Consider the following 18,489-nt stretch of genomic DNA (forward strand, 5'->3'; position numbering starts at 1 on the left):
ATACCGCACACCTTCGGGCCTTATTGCTTAAATAATATACTGTACATGCCTTAGACAAAAACATTACTATGCCTAATATATGAGTCAATGAACTCACAAATTCATGCAGATTATTTTTGTTAAACCAATCAATACTTGCATTGTGTAATGCTATTTGACCTTGTCAGAAAATTGGGTATTGTTGTGACATGAATGACCTGTTGTGCAAGAAAACAATAAAAACGAATAGATAAAGGAGGCGATTTATTTTGTCAAAGCCATAGAGACGGTCGGGTGACGTGTAATGAGTTGAACGTTATCCCCGACCAACCAATGGGCTGTGATAGCCTGCTGACACTTTCACTTTCTGATTACTAGAAATCAGGAGGACGTTTCTGAAAGTACAGACACAGACCACCTTCTCGTGAAACCTGATTGTGACTAGTTTGTTTATTATCTGTGTTGGTTGACGTCGTGACAGTATTATGCGGTAAATAGACTACGAACGGGTAATCTTAATTTGTGTATATTTTTCTAGTCTGGGCAGCCGATAGTGCAGATCTAGCGCCCATGCACTATCGTCTGTCTAGGCTTGGTATGCATTTTGCGAAGGTGTGTCAGGCAGGGGAACGATCACGCTGAGTAAAGAAAGTGCATGTTGTGGAGGATACTATATAGAGAGAGGGAGGCTCTGACAGTGAGGAACTGGTCTGCATCAGTACAGGTCACTCTCAGGGCCAGAAATGGTTTGTGCAGCTAAAACAGAATAACAAAAGACAATAATGCCCGTTTGACACAGGGGCAACATGTTAAGAGTAGGAGAATGAAAGAGAGAATATCATCAAATACCCCACTACAGGCAAGCAACACACCGCTGAAACTGTACTCAGGAGAGTTAATTTGGTAAATGGGCCGATATCACACAGACTGTGTCATTAAGGGGGCGAAGCACAAGCTACTCTTTGAAGTTGTGGAGTCAGACCAAAACCCACTACTCTCTGGTTCTACTTGTGAGCGCTTAGGAGTCATGACTGTCACAATTCCAGGGGAGCTAAACAAAGTGGAGCAGTGCCCCAAAGAGGCATTGAGCGCATATTCTGACGTTTTCAATGATCCAGTGGAGTCTGTGCCAGGAGATGTCCACTTACAGTCTGGTCTCATAGACTAGACGTAACATAGTACATTTAAATCCGAGACACTCAAATTAGTATATGTTATGTATGGTATTGTTACATAAGACAGATGGTTACTTAGGGTGGTTTGTCGCGGTGGGTGTGTAAGGTGAACGTCTAGCAACTCAAAGGTTGCGAGTTCGAATCTCATCATGGACAACTTTAGTATTTTAGCTAATTAGCAAGTTTTCAACTACTTACTACTTTTGAGCTACTTTGCAACTCCTTAGCATGTTAGCTAACCTTTCCCCTAACTCTAACCATAACCTTAACCCTATAGGTATCCCTTACCCTAACCTTAACCTAACTCCTAAATGTAACCCTAACCTTAACCCTAACCCCTAGCCTAGCTAACCTTAGCTAGCAAGCTAACATTAGCCACTTAGCTAGAATTTGTAACATAGAATTAGTTTTTTGTAAATTCGTAACATATAGTACGTTTAGCAAATTCCTAACATATTGTACATTTAGCAAATTCCTAACATATAATACAAATTGAAATTCATAACATATCATGAGAAATGGATGATGGACATCCACAAAATAATACATACCATACGAAATGTAACATATCATATTAATACGAAATGCTCTGAGACCAGGTTGCCACTTTGTAATGGCAGTGGTGGAAAAGTACACAATTGTCATACTTGAGTAAAAGTAAAGATACCTTAATAGAAATTGACTCAAGTGAAAGTCATCCAGTAAAATCCTACTTGAGTAAAAGTCTAACAGTATTTGGTTTTAAATATACTTAAGTATCAAAAGTAAATGTAATTGCTAAAATATACTTAAGTATCAAAAGTAAAAGTATAAATCAATTCAAATTCCTTATATTAACCAAACCATACAGCACCATGTTCTTATATTTTTAATTTACGGAGAGCCAGGGGCACGCTCCAACACTCAGACATCATTTACAAACGAAGCATGTGTTTAGTGAGTCCGCCAGATCAGAGGCAGTAGGGATAACCAGGAATGTTCTCTTGATAACTGTGTGAATTAGACCATTTTCCTGTCCTGCTAAGCATTCAAAATGTAACAAGTACTTTTGGGTGTCAGGGGAAATGTATGGAGTAGAAAGTACCTAATTTTCATTAGGAATGTAGTAAAGTAAAAGTAGTCAAAAATATAAATAGTAAAGTAAAGTACAGATACCCCAAAAAACTACTTAAGTAGTACTTTCAAGTTTGATTATTTAGGTACTTTACACCACTGTGTAATGGACTCGAGGTCGCCCCTGTGCAATATGCACCACGGAATGTGCCTGTAGCCTTGAAGGCATGAGTGAAAGCCCAACTACATAAACATGAGCGTTATGGACATGTCACCCCAGTGACTGAGCCGATGCCCTGGCTAAGCAACATGGTCGTGGTTGCCAAGCCATAAAATATCAGATGATGTATGGACCCAAAGCCCCTTTATCAGGCAGTGAAAAGGTCTGACTACCTTATGCCAACATTAGAGGATGTGTTGTAAACTGCCCATGGCACGCGTATTTACACTGGTGGGTGCCAGAGATGCCTATCTCCAGTGTAAACTTGATGAGGACAGCATCCGGATGACTAAATTCTGGACGCCATGGGGAGGATGAGATGGCTGAAACTTCCCTTTGGCGTGTCCATGGCCCCCGAGATCTATCAACGTAAGCAACATGAACTGCTGGGGGACCTTCGAGGCATCGAGCCGATCACAGACGATATTCTTGTGTCTGATGCGGGGACTCTGATGAAGAGGCGAGCGTCAACACGACAACAACCTGCGCACACTGATGGAGCGGTGCAGGGAGGTGAGGCTCAGGCTCTGTGTGTAAAAGCTGCAGTTCAAGCTGAAAGCAGTTCCGTTTCATGGACACATACTATCCTCTGAGGGACTGAAAATAGACCCAGAGAAGACCTGGGCTGTACTGGACATGCCGACACCCACTGATGCCAAGGCAGTACAGCGTTTCATTGGCTTTGTGACATACCTGGCAAAGTTCCTGCCAAAGCTGTCTGAGGTGTGTGAGCCACTTTGCCGGCTCCTGGACAAGGACAGTGTGTGTCACTGGGTGCCTAAACATGACCAAGCTGTACAGGAAATAAAGCTCCTGGTGTCGTTCACACGTGTTCTGAGGTACTACGAAGTCTCGAAACCGGTCTCTGTGCAGAGTGGTGCAAGCAATAATGGATTACATGCTGACTGAACCGGCTCCGCATGTGAGTCTGCATTCACCATCATGCGTGTGTTGATTTTGTCTACCCCTCCCGACGCATTCAAGACATGCAGGTTAAAATACCAAAAACCAACTGTAAACCAACTATATTCATTTGGGGATAGGTTGAAACACACATTAAACATGGACATTTAGCTAGCTTACCTTTTGCTAGCTTATTTGTCCTGGAAAATGAACATTGGGTTGTTATTTTACCTGAAATGCATAAGGCCCTTTTTTTTGCTGGATCTTTGTTGAATTTGGACCCTTGTTGAGTCATACAAAATCGGTGAGTCATACATGTGGGTGCATGCTCTGTCAAGTTGCGTCAATTCAAATCTGGTATAGGACAAAAAGAGGTCAATACACGTCTTCTAAAATAGACTAGTATTTTAATTAATGCAAACACTTGAATGGTAAATATGATGTTCGTATATACGGGCCCACTGAAAAACCACGCAGGGCAGTCAGAGAACTGAGCTTTTGTTATAAGTTCTTCTTTAAATACTCTGACAGAGATAGTTCCTGCTCCCTGCTGGGCCTGTCAGAGTAGAGGCTGGGTGTGGTTTAAACTTACCCAACCTATCGATGGCGCACAGGCTGGTCCCAGTCCCTTGGCGCTTCACTGTTGCCAGGCATTAGTTGTTATCTTTACAACTTGTCTCGAGTCAGCAACCTCAGACATAGTTTTCTTCTTCATGTTGCAGTACTTTGTCCTTGAGCGGTTTAACAAAGAGGCTGTGTGTGTGAGTCACAAGCCTGTCTCAGCCTACCCCCTAACGGTTCCTCACATTAATCACAGCTTGTTATGTTAAACAATCTATATCAGTACAGCACAAACCTATTATGTTTAATCATTAATGTATTCTTTCTAAGCTAGGCATCACATCTAGTTATAAGAAAATAGATTTATTTGTAAAGTGGTTATCCCACTGGCTATAGGGTGAACGCACCAATTGGTGAGTCGCTCTGGATAAGAGCGTCTGCTAAATGACGTAAATGTGCCCTTGAGCAAGGCACTTAACCCTAATTGCTCCTGTAAGTCGCTCTGGATAAGAGCGTCTGCTAAATGACTAAAATGTAAATGTAAATGTAGATCCCCACAGCTCCTAAAAACAAATGAGGAGATGGGAGAGGTGGGACTTGCAGCGCGTCAAGTGTCTAAAATAGAACCTGGAAACGCAGATGCACATTTTATTTCACCTTTATTTAACCAGGTAAGCCAGTTGAGAACAAGTTCTCATTTACAACTGCGACCTGGCCAAGATAAAGCAAAGCAGTGCGATAAAAACAACAACACAGAGTTACATATGGGGTAAAAAAAACATAAAGTCAAAAAAATACAACAGAAAATATACAGTGTGTGCAAATGTAGCAAGTTATGGAGGTAAGGCAATAAATAGGCTATAGTGCAAAATAATTACAATTAGTATTAACACTGGAATGCTAGATGTGCAAGAGATTATGTGCAAATAGAGATACTGGGGTGCAAAAGAGCAAAATAAATAACAATATAGGGATGAGTTAGTTGGGTGGGCTAATTTCAGATGGGCTGTGTACAGGTGCAGTGATCGGTAAGGTGCTCTGACAACTGATGCTTAAAGTTAGTGAGGGAGATAAGAGTCTCCAGCTTCAGAGATTTTTGCAATTCGTTCCAGTCATTGGCAGCAGAGAACTGGAAGGAATGGCGGCCAAAGGAGGTGTTGGCTTTGGGAATGACCAGTGAGATATACCTGCTGGAGCGCAGACTACGGGTGGGTGCTGCTATGGTGACCAATGAGCTAAGATAAGGCGGGGATTTGCCTAGCAGTGATTTATAGATGGCCTGGAGCCAGTGGGTTTGACGACGAACATGTAGTGAGGACCAGCCAACAAGAGCGTACAGGTCACAGTGGTGGGTAGTGTATGGGGCTTTGGAGACAAAACGGATGGCACTGTGATAGACTACATCCAATTTGCTGAGTAGAGTGTTGGAGGCTATTTTGTAAATGACATCGCCGAAGTCAAGGATCGGTAGGATAGTCAGTTTTACGAGGGCATGTTTGGCAGCATGAGTGAAGGAGGCTTTGTTGCGAAATAGGAAGCCGATTCTAGATTTAACTTTGGATTGGAGATTCTTAATGTGAGTCTGGAAGGAGAGTTTACAGTCTAACCAGACACCTAGGTATTTGTAGTTGTCCACATACTCTAGGTCAGACCCGTCGAGAGTGGTGATTCTAGTCGGGTGGGCGGGTGCCAGCAGCGTTCGATTGAAGAGCATGCATTTAGTTTTATTAGTGTTTAAGAGCAGTTGGAGGCTACTGAAGGAGTGTTGTATGGCATTGAAGCTCGTTTGGAGGTTTGTTAACACAGTGTCCAATGAAGGGCCAGATGTATACAAAATGGTGTCGTCTGCGTAGAGGTGGATCTGAGAGTCACCAGCAGCAAGAGCGACATCATTGATATACACGGAGAAAAGAGTCGGCCCAAGAATTGAACCCTGTGGCACCCCCATGAGCAGTTTGGATGAAATGACTGACTGACATGTATATGTACATTTATTTTGCACTGCTCGGTGGTGTGGTCGGCATGTTAGGGCAGTGGTTCTCAATCCTGGTCCAGGGGTGCATATTTTTGTTTTTGCCTTAGCACTACACACCTGATTCAAATCATCAACTCATCATCAGGCTTTGATTATTTGAATCAGGTGTGTAGTGCTAAGGCAAAACCAAAAATGTTTACCCCTTTGGGTCTCCAGGACCAGGATTGAGAACCACTGTGTTAGGGTGCTGCTTAATGCAACAGGGACAGCCGTGGTGTTTGCCTCGCGAGCATCAACGCCAACGGAGCAAAACTCAACTCAAATAGAAAAGGAATGTTTTAGTATTGTATTTGCTTGCCAGAGATTTCATCATTATCTATATGGCAGAGAGTTAATAACAGCTGAGACAGACCATAAGCCGTTGATCTTCAAGAAGCTGTTCCTCTGTGCAGTTGACATTAGCCTTCTAAATCTAACTACTATACATATTGAACTTCCATCCTCTCAGGCCAGGGGCACAACATTGTATGAATTATTGGTTGATCAGAATCGCCGTTATAATCATTGGCTAGTACGGAGAATTAAGTAAACCACAAGTCCAAATCCCTATCTCCATCCATGGCTAATTTAGCAAAGGGACCATTTTAGCTAGCTAGCTAGCTAGCTAGCCACTGAAGAACAACAACACAACAAGATGCAACAATTCAAGTTGTTTCTGTTAATGATGTATGCTCTCAAAGTGATTTGATAGGAGAGACGCCAAATCCAAGCTGGCTTCCCTTGACACTTTTTTTTTTCTCGCCAGGACCATTCACAGTTGAGCCCGTTCAGTTTAGCTCAACACTGATTGTTAAGGGAGTCCAAATGCTCGCTGGCTTCCCTTGCATTCAATGCTACAGGCAGCAACAATGTCATACTCGTTTGGACCAGACAGCATCAGACAGATGGCCTACACGAAGAGAGACAGAGGGGCGCTGTTTCGCTTGCTCGGATGCTTTCTCCTGTGAGATACATTCAGCCTCTTGACAATTGAAGGAAAATTACGAAAGATAAATTATTTTATACATATATTCATATTTTGTAAAGAAAATTGGGGAAGCCTGGCTTCCCTTGGCGTCCACAAATGCACGGCACTGTGAATTAACAGGTTATAAAGAAACAACGCAATTATCACAAAACATAGGTTGTATGATGGCTTTTTTTCTTGCCTACCCAGTGATTTTACCCACGCACCGCTACTGGTGACACCCATAACCTAAGAGGGCTTCAGCAGGTTGGGTGCCACCAGTAATGACTTGAGTGCGCAACATCAGACTCTGTGCAGGGCTACTGTCCATCCCCTCTGTGGGCGTGTTGCACCACTGCAGTATAGCTGACCATATGTCCATACCGTCTAGCTTGGCCCTCTTGCATGAGCCTTTCACTCTCTTGACAGCTGACTCTGCCATTCCATTGGCTCGTGGATGGTGAGGGGAGGAGGTGACGAGTGAATCCACACTCTGCAATTGTTATAAATCTGTCTTAATCATAGCACCCCCCCATTCTCCATGATTACACAGTCTGTTTGTCCATGACTGGCAAACTGGACTTTGCATCGTGTGACGACCGTGTCAGCTGACACGTCTGGCTCCACCTCCCAGTAATCTGCGTAATGATCAACCATGATCAGGAAGTCCTTTCCTTGCTTTATGTTGGCCAGGTCGCAGTTGTAAATGAGAACTTGTTCTCAACTGGTTTACCTGGTTAAATAAAGGTGAAATAAAATAAAAATAAAATATGCAAAAAGGTCCATGCTCAATGTTTGCCATGGGCGCTCTGGGATGTCATGTGACATCATTGATTCATTTTGATGTGCTCGTGCATATTCATTATAGGCTGAGCAGTTGGATACATGTCCTTGACCAATAGTCTCTTACACTCAAAGATGTGTCCTCTTTCACAGCTGGCCATCCTGAAAGAACTACTGACATTAAGTCCTGTAAGTCCTCATCCACCTCTGTGCACTATAAGATCTGGCGGAACCTGTGGTTTGGAACATTGCATTTCTGTGCCTGCTCACAGTGTGCTGTGGTTTGGTGCATCTGTCCTCCTGCCTTGTGTTGTTGCTCTGCTCAGAGCGTTGCTGATGTACATTTCCGGCCCAGGCTTTAAGGTGACACCCAGGTTGTAGTTTTGCAGCTGCATTAACATACCTTGGAAACGCTTAGGGAGCTAACATTGCCCATGAATGGAAGTTAGGCTAGCGAGCAAGCATTGTAGCCAGGTAGCCTAGGACAACAAAAAATTAAAGCGTGTGCTGTCTGACAGGGTGATAGACCATTTTGTCAACATGAAAGAGAGGATAGCATTGGTGTTTCTCTACAAGTAGGGTGAGTCAACATGTTTTTCTACTTGCACGATGCACGCACACACACGCGCACTCAGAAATCAGAACCATGGACAGCCACATCATATTTAGCTTATGTTGATTGGACTAAATTGTTTTCGGTATCTTTTAGTTGTCACTGTATTAGACGAAGCAGAGGTGATTTGATGATGTTAAAATGTTTTAGTTGAAATGGTGCTGGAATAGTGGAGGCAGCTCCTGTTTTCTTTGCGACTTGCGGTACCTCTCTATGGTTCTAAATCAATAGTTGTTTAGTGGTCCGAAAATGTCGTAAACATTAACTTGCTTAACCATGCTGTAGGTCTGTTATATGCAATGGACTTCACCAGACAGAGGTTGCTGTCCGGTTTTGTGTTAAAACAAAGGTGTGGTTGAAATGTATTCTGCCACTGTGTCTTCTAATTGTCTCGGCCTTTAGGACTATATATCACGGTCGCAAGGCATATGAATTAACAGCAAACAATGCAAATATTATAACACATACAGTGTAGGCTGTAATATAGCTTTGGCTTTCCCAGTGATTTTACGCACGCACCGCTACTGTTAATTCATATGCCTTGCGACCATGATACCTGCTGTGCATCTGCGTAGTGGCTGTCTGTCATGACCAACCAAAAGCGATAAGCTATGGACTTTGGGGGGAAGCCCATTTTATACTGTTGGGGTATCAAGCTTGATTGCAGCTTGAATAGAGGATGCTTTATGTACGCACCGGTACACAGGGGACACGAGTGTATTACCGGGAATGCACATCAAGCCTAGACGATAGTGCACATCTATTGCCCCTGCATTATCGGCTGACTAGGCTAATATATCTTGCCTCAGCCACAATCGATGTAATTATGTATTTGAGTAACAGGCAATCCTGTGTGTGTGTCTCTGCAGCGTCAGTGAAATACAGCCATTAAAGAGTGTAATGATGCTGCAAATGTTCAATCTGCCTCTCTTTCCTAGATTTGTATTCCTCACGAGAATTTGCAGTATTTGACGTCCCACTCATCCAACACTCTAAACAGTGACTGTTTCTCCGTGGGTCTTACCTAGGCAGCGTAATAAAGGTCCATAAACAGCAGCAGGTGAGTTTATATTTGTAATTTTTGCATCCACTCATGGCCTAATGACTCTTCCCTTGCCCCAATCAGTGAATTCGTAATTTGATGGCCCAGGCTTATTGAATTGTGCAGAACGTTGATAAATGTACCTTTTACAGCAAGGAACAGTAAGGAAAATGTATTCTCTGGGCACAATGTATTTTCTATCTGAAAGTGTTGTGACGTTGTATCAGAATAGGCCTACCGTCCTGAATCTGTTATCGTTTCAAGATCAGAGCAGAGGACATCAAATCCTGTTTCCCTACAGCAGCATCAGTGTGACAATACAAGTATGAGTCAGGTAACTACAATGAAATCATACAGTTAGCTAAATATGCTAAATATGATGTGGCTGTCCATGGTTCTGATTTCTGAGTGTGCGTGTGTGTGCGTGCATCGTGCAAGTAGAAAAACATGTTGACTCACCCTACTTGTAGAGAAACACCAATGCTATCCTCTCTTTAATGTTGACGAAATGGTCTATCACTCTGTCAGACAGCACACACTGAAGTGTCCTCGCAATGAAGAAGCAATTAGAAAGATTTTGGAAATGCTAGAAATACATCCAAAGGTAGTTCACCTTTATTCGATATGATCATTTAGATGAAGAGGAACATTGTGTCCCCAATTAAATGGGAAAAAGCTAGCTTGAGTTTAGAATAGTAACGTCCAGGGAAATAACACGTAGTTGTAATACTCCTCATGCACACTTACCTGTATGTGTACTGTGTATTTTAACTCAGCTGCAGGATGATGAGTTCTGGGAACTAATCAGAGCAGAAGAAGCCAGTGATGCCCCTGAGCTGGAAAACCTGGAGGTATGTGTGGTCTAATTTCAGACTTTGCTACTTGGTCAAATTACGAATGACAGGTCAGAGCAGAGGGAGGTGGTCAGAGCAGAGGGGATCAAATCCTGTTTCCCTGCAGTGCATCATTGTGACAATACAAGTATGATTCAGGTAACTACAATTAAATTATACAGTAAGCAGCTGTGTAAGCTTGTGAACAATAATAATTAGCCTATCAATCTCTTCCTCCTAGCCAAGGATAAGTTTGGAAAAGCAAATCAGGAGCTTCTCACCAGATGCAGCATCTGCCCTTGCAAGTAAGTTATCATATCTCACTGAGCTTTATGCATTGTATCGTCAGTCGTTGTCAACTGGGTTCCTAATTACATCATATTTTGTTTTCAGGAGCTGGAATTAAAGAGGACATTGATATTCAAGAGTTAACAAGAGATGATCTGAACGAACTTCTGCCAGGCCTCGAGCATTTCAAACTTAGAAAGAGGATCAGTGAACTTCTAACCAAATCTAAACAGGTTGGTATAGCCCCAAAAGCTTCTATGGCTACTGTACCACTTTGTGGGATCATTCAGGATAGTTAATAGAATGAAGGTTTTTGATTCAATGTGCAATTCCATTGTATGTACTAATCCCCCCATGTTTTCTCAACCTTTTTTGTTTCTTAGGACACAGCTAAACCTATCGATTTAATTCTTTACGAGGTTAGGGACTTCATTTCAGCTGGTGTCATGAAGAGTAAGTCCCTTTTCAAGGACTTTCAGCATAGCTGTCACCCAATACATTTGTGGTGTCTCTTTGGTTGTAATTGTAATGTTATGCACTGGTCACTTTCTGCTTACAGATGCACTTGTTCCTGGGGGAGTGTTACATGGCTACGTCCCTATTCTTAGAGATTTGGAGAAGCAGCTTGCCAAAGCCCTGCACTTCATTCAGGCACATGTTGAACTACTTGAGAGCTACAATAAAGAAGAGCCCATGGAGGCTGAGGGCAATGCTGTGTCCCCATCAGTTGACTCTGCTACAGCAGGAAACCAGCTCATCCTTCATGAATCAAAATACATAGATAATGGTATAAAAATTGTAAACACGTAGATTTCATGAATAGTATAATTTTGTTGAGAAGTTAAACATTCAAGACATTCACTATTGGGACGTTAATGGCGCTCGAACACAGTCTTGTCTTAGTTTGGAATTACTCAGTTAACAGCCCCAATCTTCAATATTTTTCAGTACATAAAAAATCTGTTAAAGGCGCTTCAGAACGACCAGGTAACTCAAAATCTTAAACACAGCACGTTATCAAAACGTAAGAATTCTATAGATGTTTTTAAACCCTTTTACAGCTGGCAAAGCCAACCACAATGACTTGCACAGACTCACAAGAATGTGCTGCAAAAACATTGGATTTTCATTCATAATACTTTGTTGTCCTCAGCCTTAGGCGCTGTAGAGACCCACCCCAAACGACCAAGAACAGATGTGCCACTTACCACTGGTGGGCAGAACAGGCAAAACCTCAAGGAAACCCCAGATGAGACCTCAAAATCATACTCTTACACTTCAGGATCACCATACACTTCAGGAGCAGCTGGAATAACAGATGCTCCTGTGCAGTTCAGGTCAAAAGGCAAACTGGAAACTTCAAAATCATTCTCTCCATACACTTCAGGAGAAGCTGGTATTGAGCCATCTGCAACATCCTACAAAGGTCATTATCAAAGCCTAAAAACTGTTCAATGTCATTCAATCCTTTAAAGTATCATTCATTTCTAAGTAAAAAAATAGATGTAGCAATCACTGATTGCCTCTTTAAGGAATTGGAAACAATAATGTGTTAAGAAAGTTTGATTTGAATTGCTAATTTCAGATAGGTCCTCATCCGTAGATGGTAGCATCCAGGCCCAAAAAGATAAGGAAGGAAAAGAACCTGGAAGTTCGTGGAAGTTCTCCGACTTCTTCAGTGAAACTCTATTCAGAGGAAATGAAACAAAACATTTGCCAGGTGAGATTCTTGGGATATGCTTTGTACTAATCGAAAATCATTTGTTCATGCATTTCCTGTCAGTCCACCGTTCATATCAATCTAATTGGCATAAATCTCTCCTCCCCTCTCCGCTGTGATAGCTGACGTGTGATTAGCTTTCTAGCGTGAAATGACTGGAATGGAAATCCACCACTTTTCTTTTGTATGCAACATCTTGGGGATATACTGTATGTAGTGTTGTAATTTAATTATGTTTTGTTTCAAGTAGTTAAAGTCCATTCGCAAGTGTGTGGGACAACCCTGAACACTCACCTTGCACTCATGAAACAAGTGGATAATCTGGGACTTAAGCGAGAGGAGACCAGTGCAGAGGACTGCCAAGTCATGATGGTCTTCTGTCCTGTTACATCTCGTGTGGGAACTGACATTGAGGCTGCCATGAGCCAAGTTCCAGGTAGGAAAGCCTTTTGAGATTACACCATGATAGTTAAAGTATTCCAGACCGAAAACAATTGTCAATACTACTTCTATCATGGGATTTCATTTTACTCAACAGGATGTATTGGTCCATGTTGTAGAATTACTTTTTGTCTCCAAATATTTTTTTGTGGAAGTACTTTTCTAAAGATTGCATCGTTTTGTCTCTCAACAGGTAACAGAAATGCCATTCAGGTGGTGATGCACCATACTTATGATCAAAACTTTGTCACAAGCCGGAGATCTGCATCTTACCACAAAAACATAGTGGAGGAAGTGAATGTTCTCTTCCTTGACTCTGTGGGACTTCTGCGTTGTAAAACAAATGATGAAGCAGTGACTCTCATACATAAGGCCTTACAGAAATACAACAGCAGTACTTACAGACATTAAGTGCCCCATTGTGGCAACACAAAGAGTCTGAAGTCTGTAACAAGATTACAACGCCGCCAACTTTATTTAAAAACCAAAAATTCTACAACTTCCAACCAGGGCATTGTTGACTCAGTCTAGTTTAGAATAAAGCATATCACAATCTGTGTAGTGAACCAAATGAAAGATTATCTTGATACTCATTAAGGACAAAATTTGACTTATCCCTCTAGAACCTCTAGTGTGAGTGAATCATTGAAGATGGGATGCCTCATATGTATTTGTGAATTTCAGCTTGTTCTACTTTTAGTATTAGAAGCACTTATTGTTTAAGGTGTTACCTACTTTGTGACATTATGCCTCAATCATCAGAGATTGAAAAGTTGTACCTACAGTATAGTTGGACCTACAGTATAGTTGGACCTACAGTATAGTTGGACCTACAGTATAGTTGGACCTACAGTATATAGCCTCGTTATTGGTATTTTCTTTTTTCTTTTTATTTAACTTTATTTAGTAAATATTTTCTTAACTATTTTTCTTAAAACTGCATTGTTGGTTAAGGGCTTGTAGGTAAGCATTTCACGGTAAGGTCTACACCTGTTGTATTCGGCGCATGTGACAAATAAAATGTATGAGAATTTGTTGCTTATGAATGTTCTGAATTCTTCTCATAGAATAAGACAAGTACAAGTGTTGCATAAATTATTGAATAACTTAGTAATAATGACATTGATTTTCCCTCAAACTCTTGTGATATCAATGTACATAGACTTATTCAATTGTGTTGTGAGGAATTTCTGTCTGCATATGGACTAATAAAGTACCAATCTATTCCAAAGCTAAATAACAAAATAAAGATGCAGATGCTCATAAAGTTGTTCTTATTTTCATAAAAAAATTAAGAGTACACATGCAACATTGATTAGGACAAGTGTTGAGTCAAATATTTAATATTTTTATATTTATCACAACCCTTGGTAAGAATGTCATTGATTAGAAAAACTGTAATCATATTTTTTTCCAACTCTTCTTCTGATATCAATATAAAGATGCATAGCGGTATTCATTTCTAAGCATCCTTCTAGAAATACTATAGGCATGTTTGCATTTATTGTCACACAAAATAAGTGATTTAGGATCACTGTTCTCTTGCCTCAACCATCTTTCCATCACAAAGTAAAGATAGGCTTTAATGACAAAACAGCAGTTAGGTTTTGATACTTAGTATGATAGTTTTGTCAACTGATGCAAAACCTGCTGTTGTCACTCCCCACTGTTAATAAACGACACCATAGTCAAAATGTCATAAGCCCACCAGGCCACAGGAAGAACACTTTGGTGCCAAAACACTCCATTTTGGTGCTACAGGCCCATGGTAAAATAGATCAGTCAATGAGAATACATGTTCTTATTTCCTCAGGCACTGGAAGTAAGGCCATGTCCCATGATCCAACCATCAACCATATCTACCTTGCAGAAATAAGTGTGTCATGACACAGTGCAATAATGTTTTGACAGTGCATATCATTGATAAATCTATTATGATATTTCAGGTGGCCCAAATGTAATGTGTTTATAGGGATAGGCTTAACAGGAGATTGTCCTCAAATCCTCCCCCTCAACAGGAATTGGTCTGTACCCTGGTAATGTGTGCACTATGCATAAGTACAACAAAAAATTGAAAAACGTCCTTTTAGACTTCTGTATGCATCATATTATCATTTGTTTTGTCCTCATAGGACACTAGAACTACTGCCACATGCTGGAGAATATGGGTCATTAACAGTATATTAACTGTTCTTCAACATAGGTAACTCGTGTCTCATGACAACTGGTTTTATGCCCATTAGACAGTATCATATCCCCACGTCACAAGAAACCAACTGTGTTGATTTCACAATAGCTTTACGATTCTCTCTCAGACACACATCATGGCATTTATCCCAACCTATACAACCAATAAGTTGGGTGAATTTTGGCCCATTCCTCCTGACAGAGCTGGTGTAACTGAGTCAGGTTTGTAGGCCTCCTTGCTCGCACACACTTTTTCAGTTCTGCCCACAGATTTTCTATAGGATTGAGGTCAGGGCTTTGTGATGGCCACTCCAATACCTTGACTTTGTTGTCATTAAGCCATTTTGCCACAACTTTGGAAGTATGCTTGGGGTCATTATCCATTTGGAAGACCCATTTGCGACCAAGCTTCAACTTCCTGACTGATGTCTAGAGATGTTGCTTCAATATATCCACATAATTTTCCTTCCTCATGATGCCATCTATTTTGTGAAGTGCACCAGTCTCCCCTGCAGCAAAGCACCCCCACAGCATGATGCTGCCACCCCCGTGCTTCATGGTTGGGATGGTGTTCTTCGGCTTGCAAGTACCCCCTTTTTCCTCCAAAGATAACGATTGTCATTATGGCCAAACAGTTGTATTTTTGTTTCATCAGACCAGAGGACATTTCTCCAAAAAGTAAGATCTTTGTCCCATGTGCAGTTGCAAACCGTAGTCTGGCTTTTTTATGGCGGTTTTGGAGCAGTGGCTTCTTCCTTGCTGAGCGTCCTTTCAAGTTATGTCGATATAGGACTCGTTTTACTGTGGATATAGATACTTTTGTACCTGTTTTCCTCCACTATCTTCACAGGGTCCTTTGCTGTTGTTCTGGGATTGATTTTCACTTTTCGCACCAAAGTACGTTCATCTCTAGGAGACAGAACGCGTCTCTTTCCTGAGCGGTATGACGGCTGCGTGGTCCCATGGTGTTTATACTTGCGTACTATTGTTTGTACAGATGAACGTGGTACCTTCAGGCGTTTGGAAATTGCTCCCAAGGATGAACCAGACTTGTGGAGGTCAACAATGTTTTTTCTGAAGTCTTGGCTAATTTATTTTCATTTTCCCATGATGTCAAGCAAAGAGGCACTGAGTTTGAAGGTAGACCTTGAAATACATCCTCAGGTACACCTCCAATTGACTCAAATGATGTCAATTAGCCTTTCAGAACCTTCTAAAGCCATGACATCATTTTTGGGAATCTTCCAAGCTGTTTAAAGGCACAGTCAACTTAGTGTATGACCCACTGGAATTGTGATACAGTGAATTATAAGTGAAATAATCTGTCTGTAAACAATTGTTGGAAAAATTACTTGTGTCATGCACAAAGTAGATGTCCTAACCGACTTGCCAAAACTATAGTTTGTTAACAAGAAATTTGTGGAGTGGTTGAAAAACCAGTTTTAATGATTCCAACCTAAGTGTATGTAAACTTCCGACTTCAACTGTATGTACATTATTTATGTCATGACAATTCACAGGATATTTCCAGTGTTTTTAAATAGTTACTTTATGAACTTATAATAATGGTATGATCTTCTCTTCAAACTCCACAATCCCTCAAATAATCCTCCAATGTCTACACTCTAACTCCATGTGCTTGGGGCTGTAGAAATCACTGTTTAATGGAAGGGGGAACCACATACTGTATGAACATGTATCGAAGGGAGCGCGTCACTGGCCATGGTCAAGGTGAAAAAGCATGTCATCCACAGCTGGTGCGTACCATGTGTAACAGGAGCCTCCTCTCTGGACATAAACCACATCTCTCACCCTGCCTTCCTGTCAACAGACCCGGGGATGATGGCGCGGGGACGGGGGGGCATGAGGAGATGGCATGGGGAGGGGGTGCTTGTTGTCTTCTTGTATTATGTCCAGATCAGCTATATTTAAATGCTGGCTGCAGGCGAATGGTGCACATTTATATCAAGTCATCAAACCCAACGCTCCTCAGAGGGCTAGAGTGGCTATTCTTAGACCCTACAGGCTACAGTACATTTCCTGATCTGGAGTCATATGTTGTGTTGTCCTCCCACCATGATCTGGAAAAGGCACTGTGTTTAAGAGATTCATTTACCTTGGCCCCCTTGGGAGAGATGTATTTACTAAGTGCTCACTAAAAAGCCACAGCTTGAGTCATCACAAATTCCTATTGCTTGGCTACATCCAACTTCATCCAAAAGATAAAGCAATCTTTCCCCCTTCATTTCATTTCTGGAGCTTGCAGTGACAATTGGATGATGAAAGTAGTTACGGGGAGGTGGTCTTTAAGAGGAAGCTCATCTGGTTGTTTTGATCACTCACTGGAATTTCTTGGCACATTTGGCCTCTCTTATGTAATCACATTCCAGTGCCATTTTATTGGTCACATACACGTGTTTAGCAGATGTTATTGCGGGTGTAGCGAAACGCTTGTGTTTTTTTTTAGCTCCAACAGTGAAGTAATGTCTATCAAGTAATATCTAACAAATTCACAACAAGACACACAATACACACTCATCTAGAGTAAAGGAATGGAATTAAGAATATATAAATATTTGGACGAGCAATGTCAGAGCGGCATAGACTAAGATACAGTAGAACAGAATAGAATACAGTATATACATATGAGATGAGTAATGCAAAATATTTCAACATTATTCAAGTGACTAGTGTTCCATTATTAAAGTGGCCAGTGATTTCAAGTCTATGTATATAGGGCTGCAGCGATGGCTATTTAACAGTCTGATGGCCTTGAGATAGAAGCTGTTTTTCAGTCTCTCTGTGCCAGCTTTGATGCACCTGTACTGACCACGCCTTCTGGATGATAGTGGGGTGAACAGGCAGTGGCTCGGATGGTTGTTGTCCTTGATGATCTTTTTGGCCTTCCTGTGACATCGGGTGCTGTATGTGTCCTGGAGAGCAGGTAGTTTGCCCCCGGTGATGTGTTGGGCAGACCGCACCACCCTCTGGAGAGCTCTGCGGTTGCAGGCGGTTGTGCATCTGTAAACGTTTGTGTAGGTTTTAGGTGCCAAGCCACATTTCTTCAGCCTCCTGAGGTTGAAGAGGCGCTGTCACGTCTTCTTCACCACACTGTCTGTGTGAGTGGACCATTCCAGTTTGTCAGTGATGTGTACACCGAGGAACTTGAAGCTTTTCACCTTCTCCACTGCGGTCCCGTCGATGTGGATAGGGGGGGGGATCTCCCTCTGCTGTTTCCTGAAGTCCACGATCATCTCCTTTGTTTTGTTGACGTTGAGTGAGAGGTTATTTTCCTGGCCCCACACTCCTAGGGCCCTCACCTCCTCCCTGTAGGCTGTCTCGTCATTGTTGGTAATCAGGCCTACTACTGTTGTGTCGTCTGCAAACTTGATGATTGAGTTGGAGGCGTGTGTGGCCACGCATTCATGTGTGAACAGTGAGTACAGGAGGGGGCTGAGCACGCACCCTTGTGGGGCCCCAGTGTTGAGGGTCAGCGAAGTGGAGGTGTTGTTTCCTACCTTCACCACCTGGGGGCGGCCCGTCAGGAAGTCCAGGACCCAGTTGCACAGGGTGGGGTTCAGACGCAGGGCCTCGAGCTTAATGATGAGCTTGCAGGGTACTATGGCGTTGAATGCTGAGCTATAGTCAATGAACAGCATTCTTACATGGGTATTCCTCTTCTCCAGATGGGATAGGGCAGTGTGCAGTGC

At 42.0% G+C, this 18,489-nt stretch overlaps 1 protein-coding gene across 14 annotated transcripts; it reads left to right on the forward strand.

The window, feature by feature from the left end:
* Positions 1 to 259: 259 nt before the first annotated feature.
* LOC311106492 (uncharacterized protein) lies at positions 260 to 13,855 on the forward strand. 14 transcript variants are annotated; one of them, XM_084148826.1, is made up of 13 exons: positions 8,059 to 8,235; positions 9,207 to 9,328; positions 9,538 to 9,644; positions 10,087 to 10,161; positions 10,385 to 10,448; positions 10,537 to 10,664; positions 10,815 to 10,884; positions 10,991 to 11,218; positions 11,380 to 11,418; positions 11,585 to 11,857; positions 12,035 to 12,151; positions 12,402 to 12,587; positions 12,786 to 13,855. In XM_084148826.1, exons 3-13 carry the CDS (start codon positions 9,636 to 9,638, stop codon positions 13,001 to 13,003), a joined length of 1,407 nt encoding a protein of 468 aa, XP_084004952.1. In that variant the 5' UTR covers positions 8,059 to 8,235; positions 9,207 to 9,328; positions 9,538 to 9,635; the 3' UTR covers positions 13,004 to 13,855. The 14 variants fall into 14 exon arrangements, with proteins under 14 accessions (XP_084004957.1, XP_084004955.1, XP_084004954.1 ...); XM_084148834.1 differs by lacking the exons at positions 8,059 to 8,235; positions 10,087 to 10,161 and adding an exon at positions 342 to 469 and having other exon boundaries at positions 11,585 to 11,644; positions 12,017 to 12,151; XM_084148835.1 differs by lacking the exons at positions 8,059 to 8,235; positions 10,087 to 10,161 and adding an exon at positions 342 to 469 and having other exon boundaries at positions 11,585 to 11,644.
* The last annotated feature ends 4,634 nt before the right edge of the window (positions 13,856 to 18,489 follow it).

This window comes from Coregonus lavaretus, assembly GCF_964263955.1.
Source record: "Coregonus lavaretus genome assembly, chromosome: 31".
Taxonomy (NCBI): Eukaryota; Metazoa; Chordata; class Actinopteri; order Salmoniformes; family Salmonidae; genus Coregonus; species Coregonus lavaretus.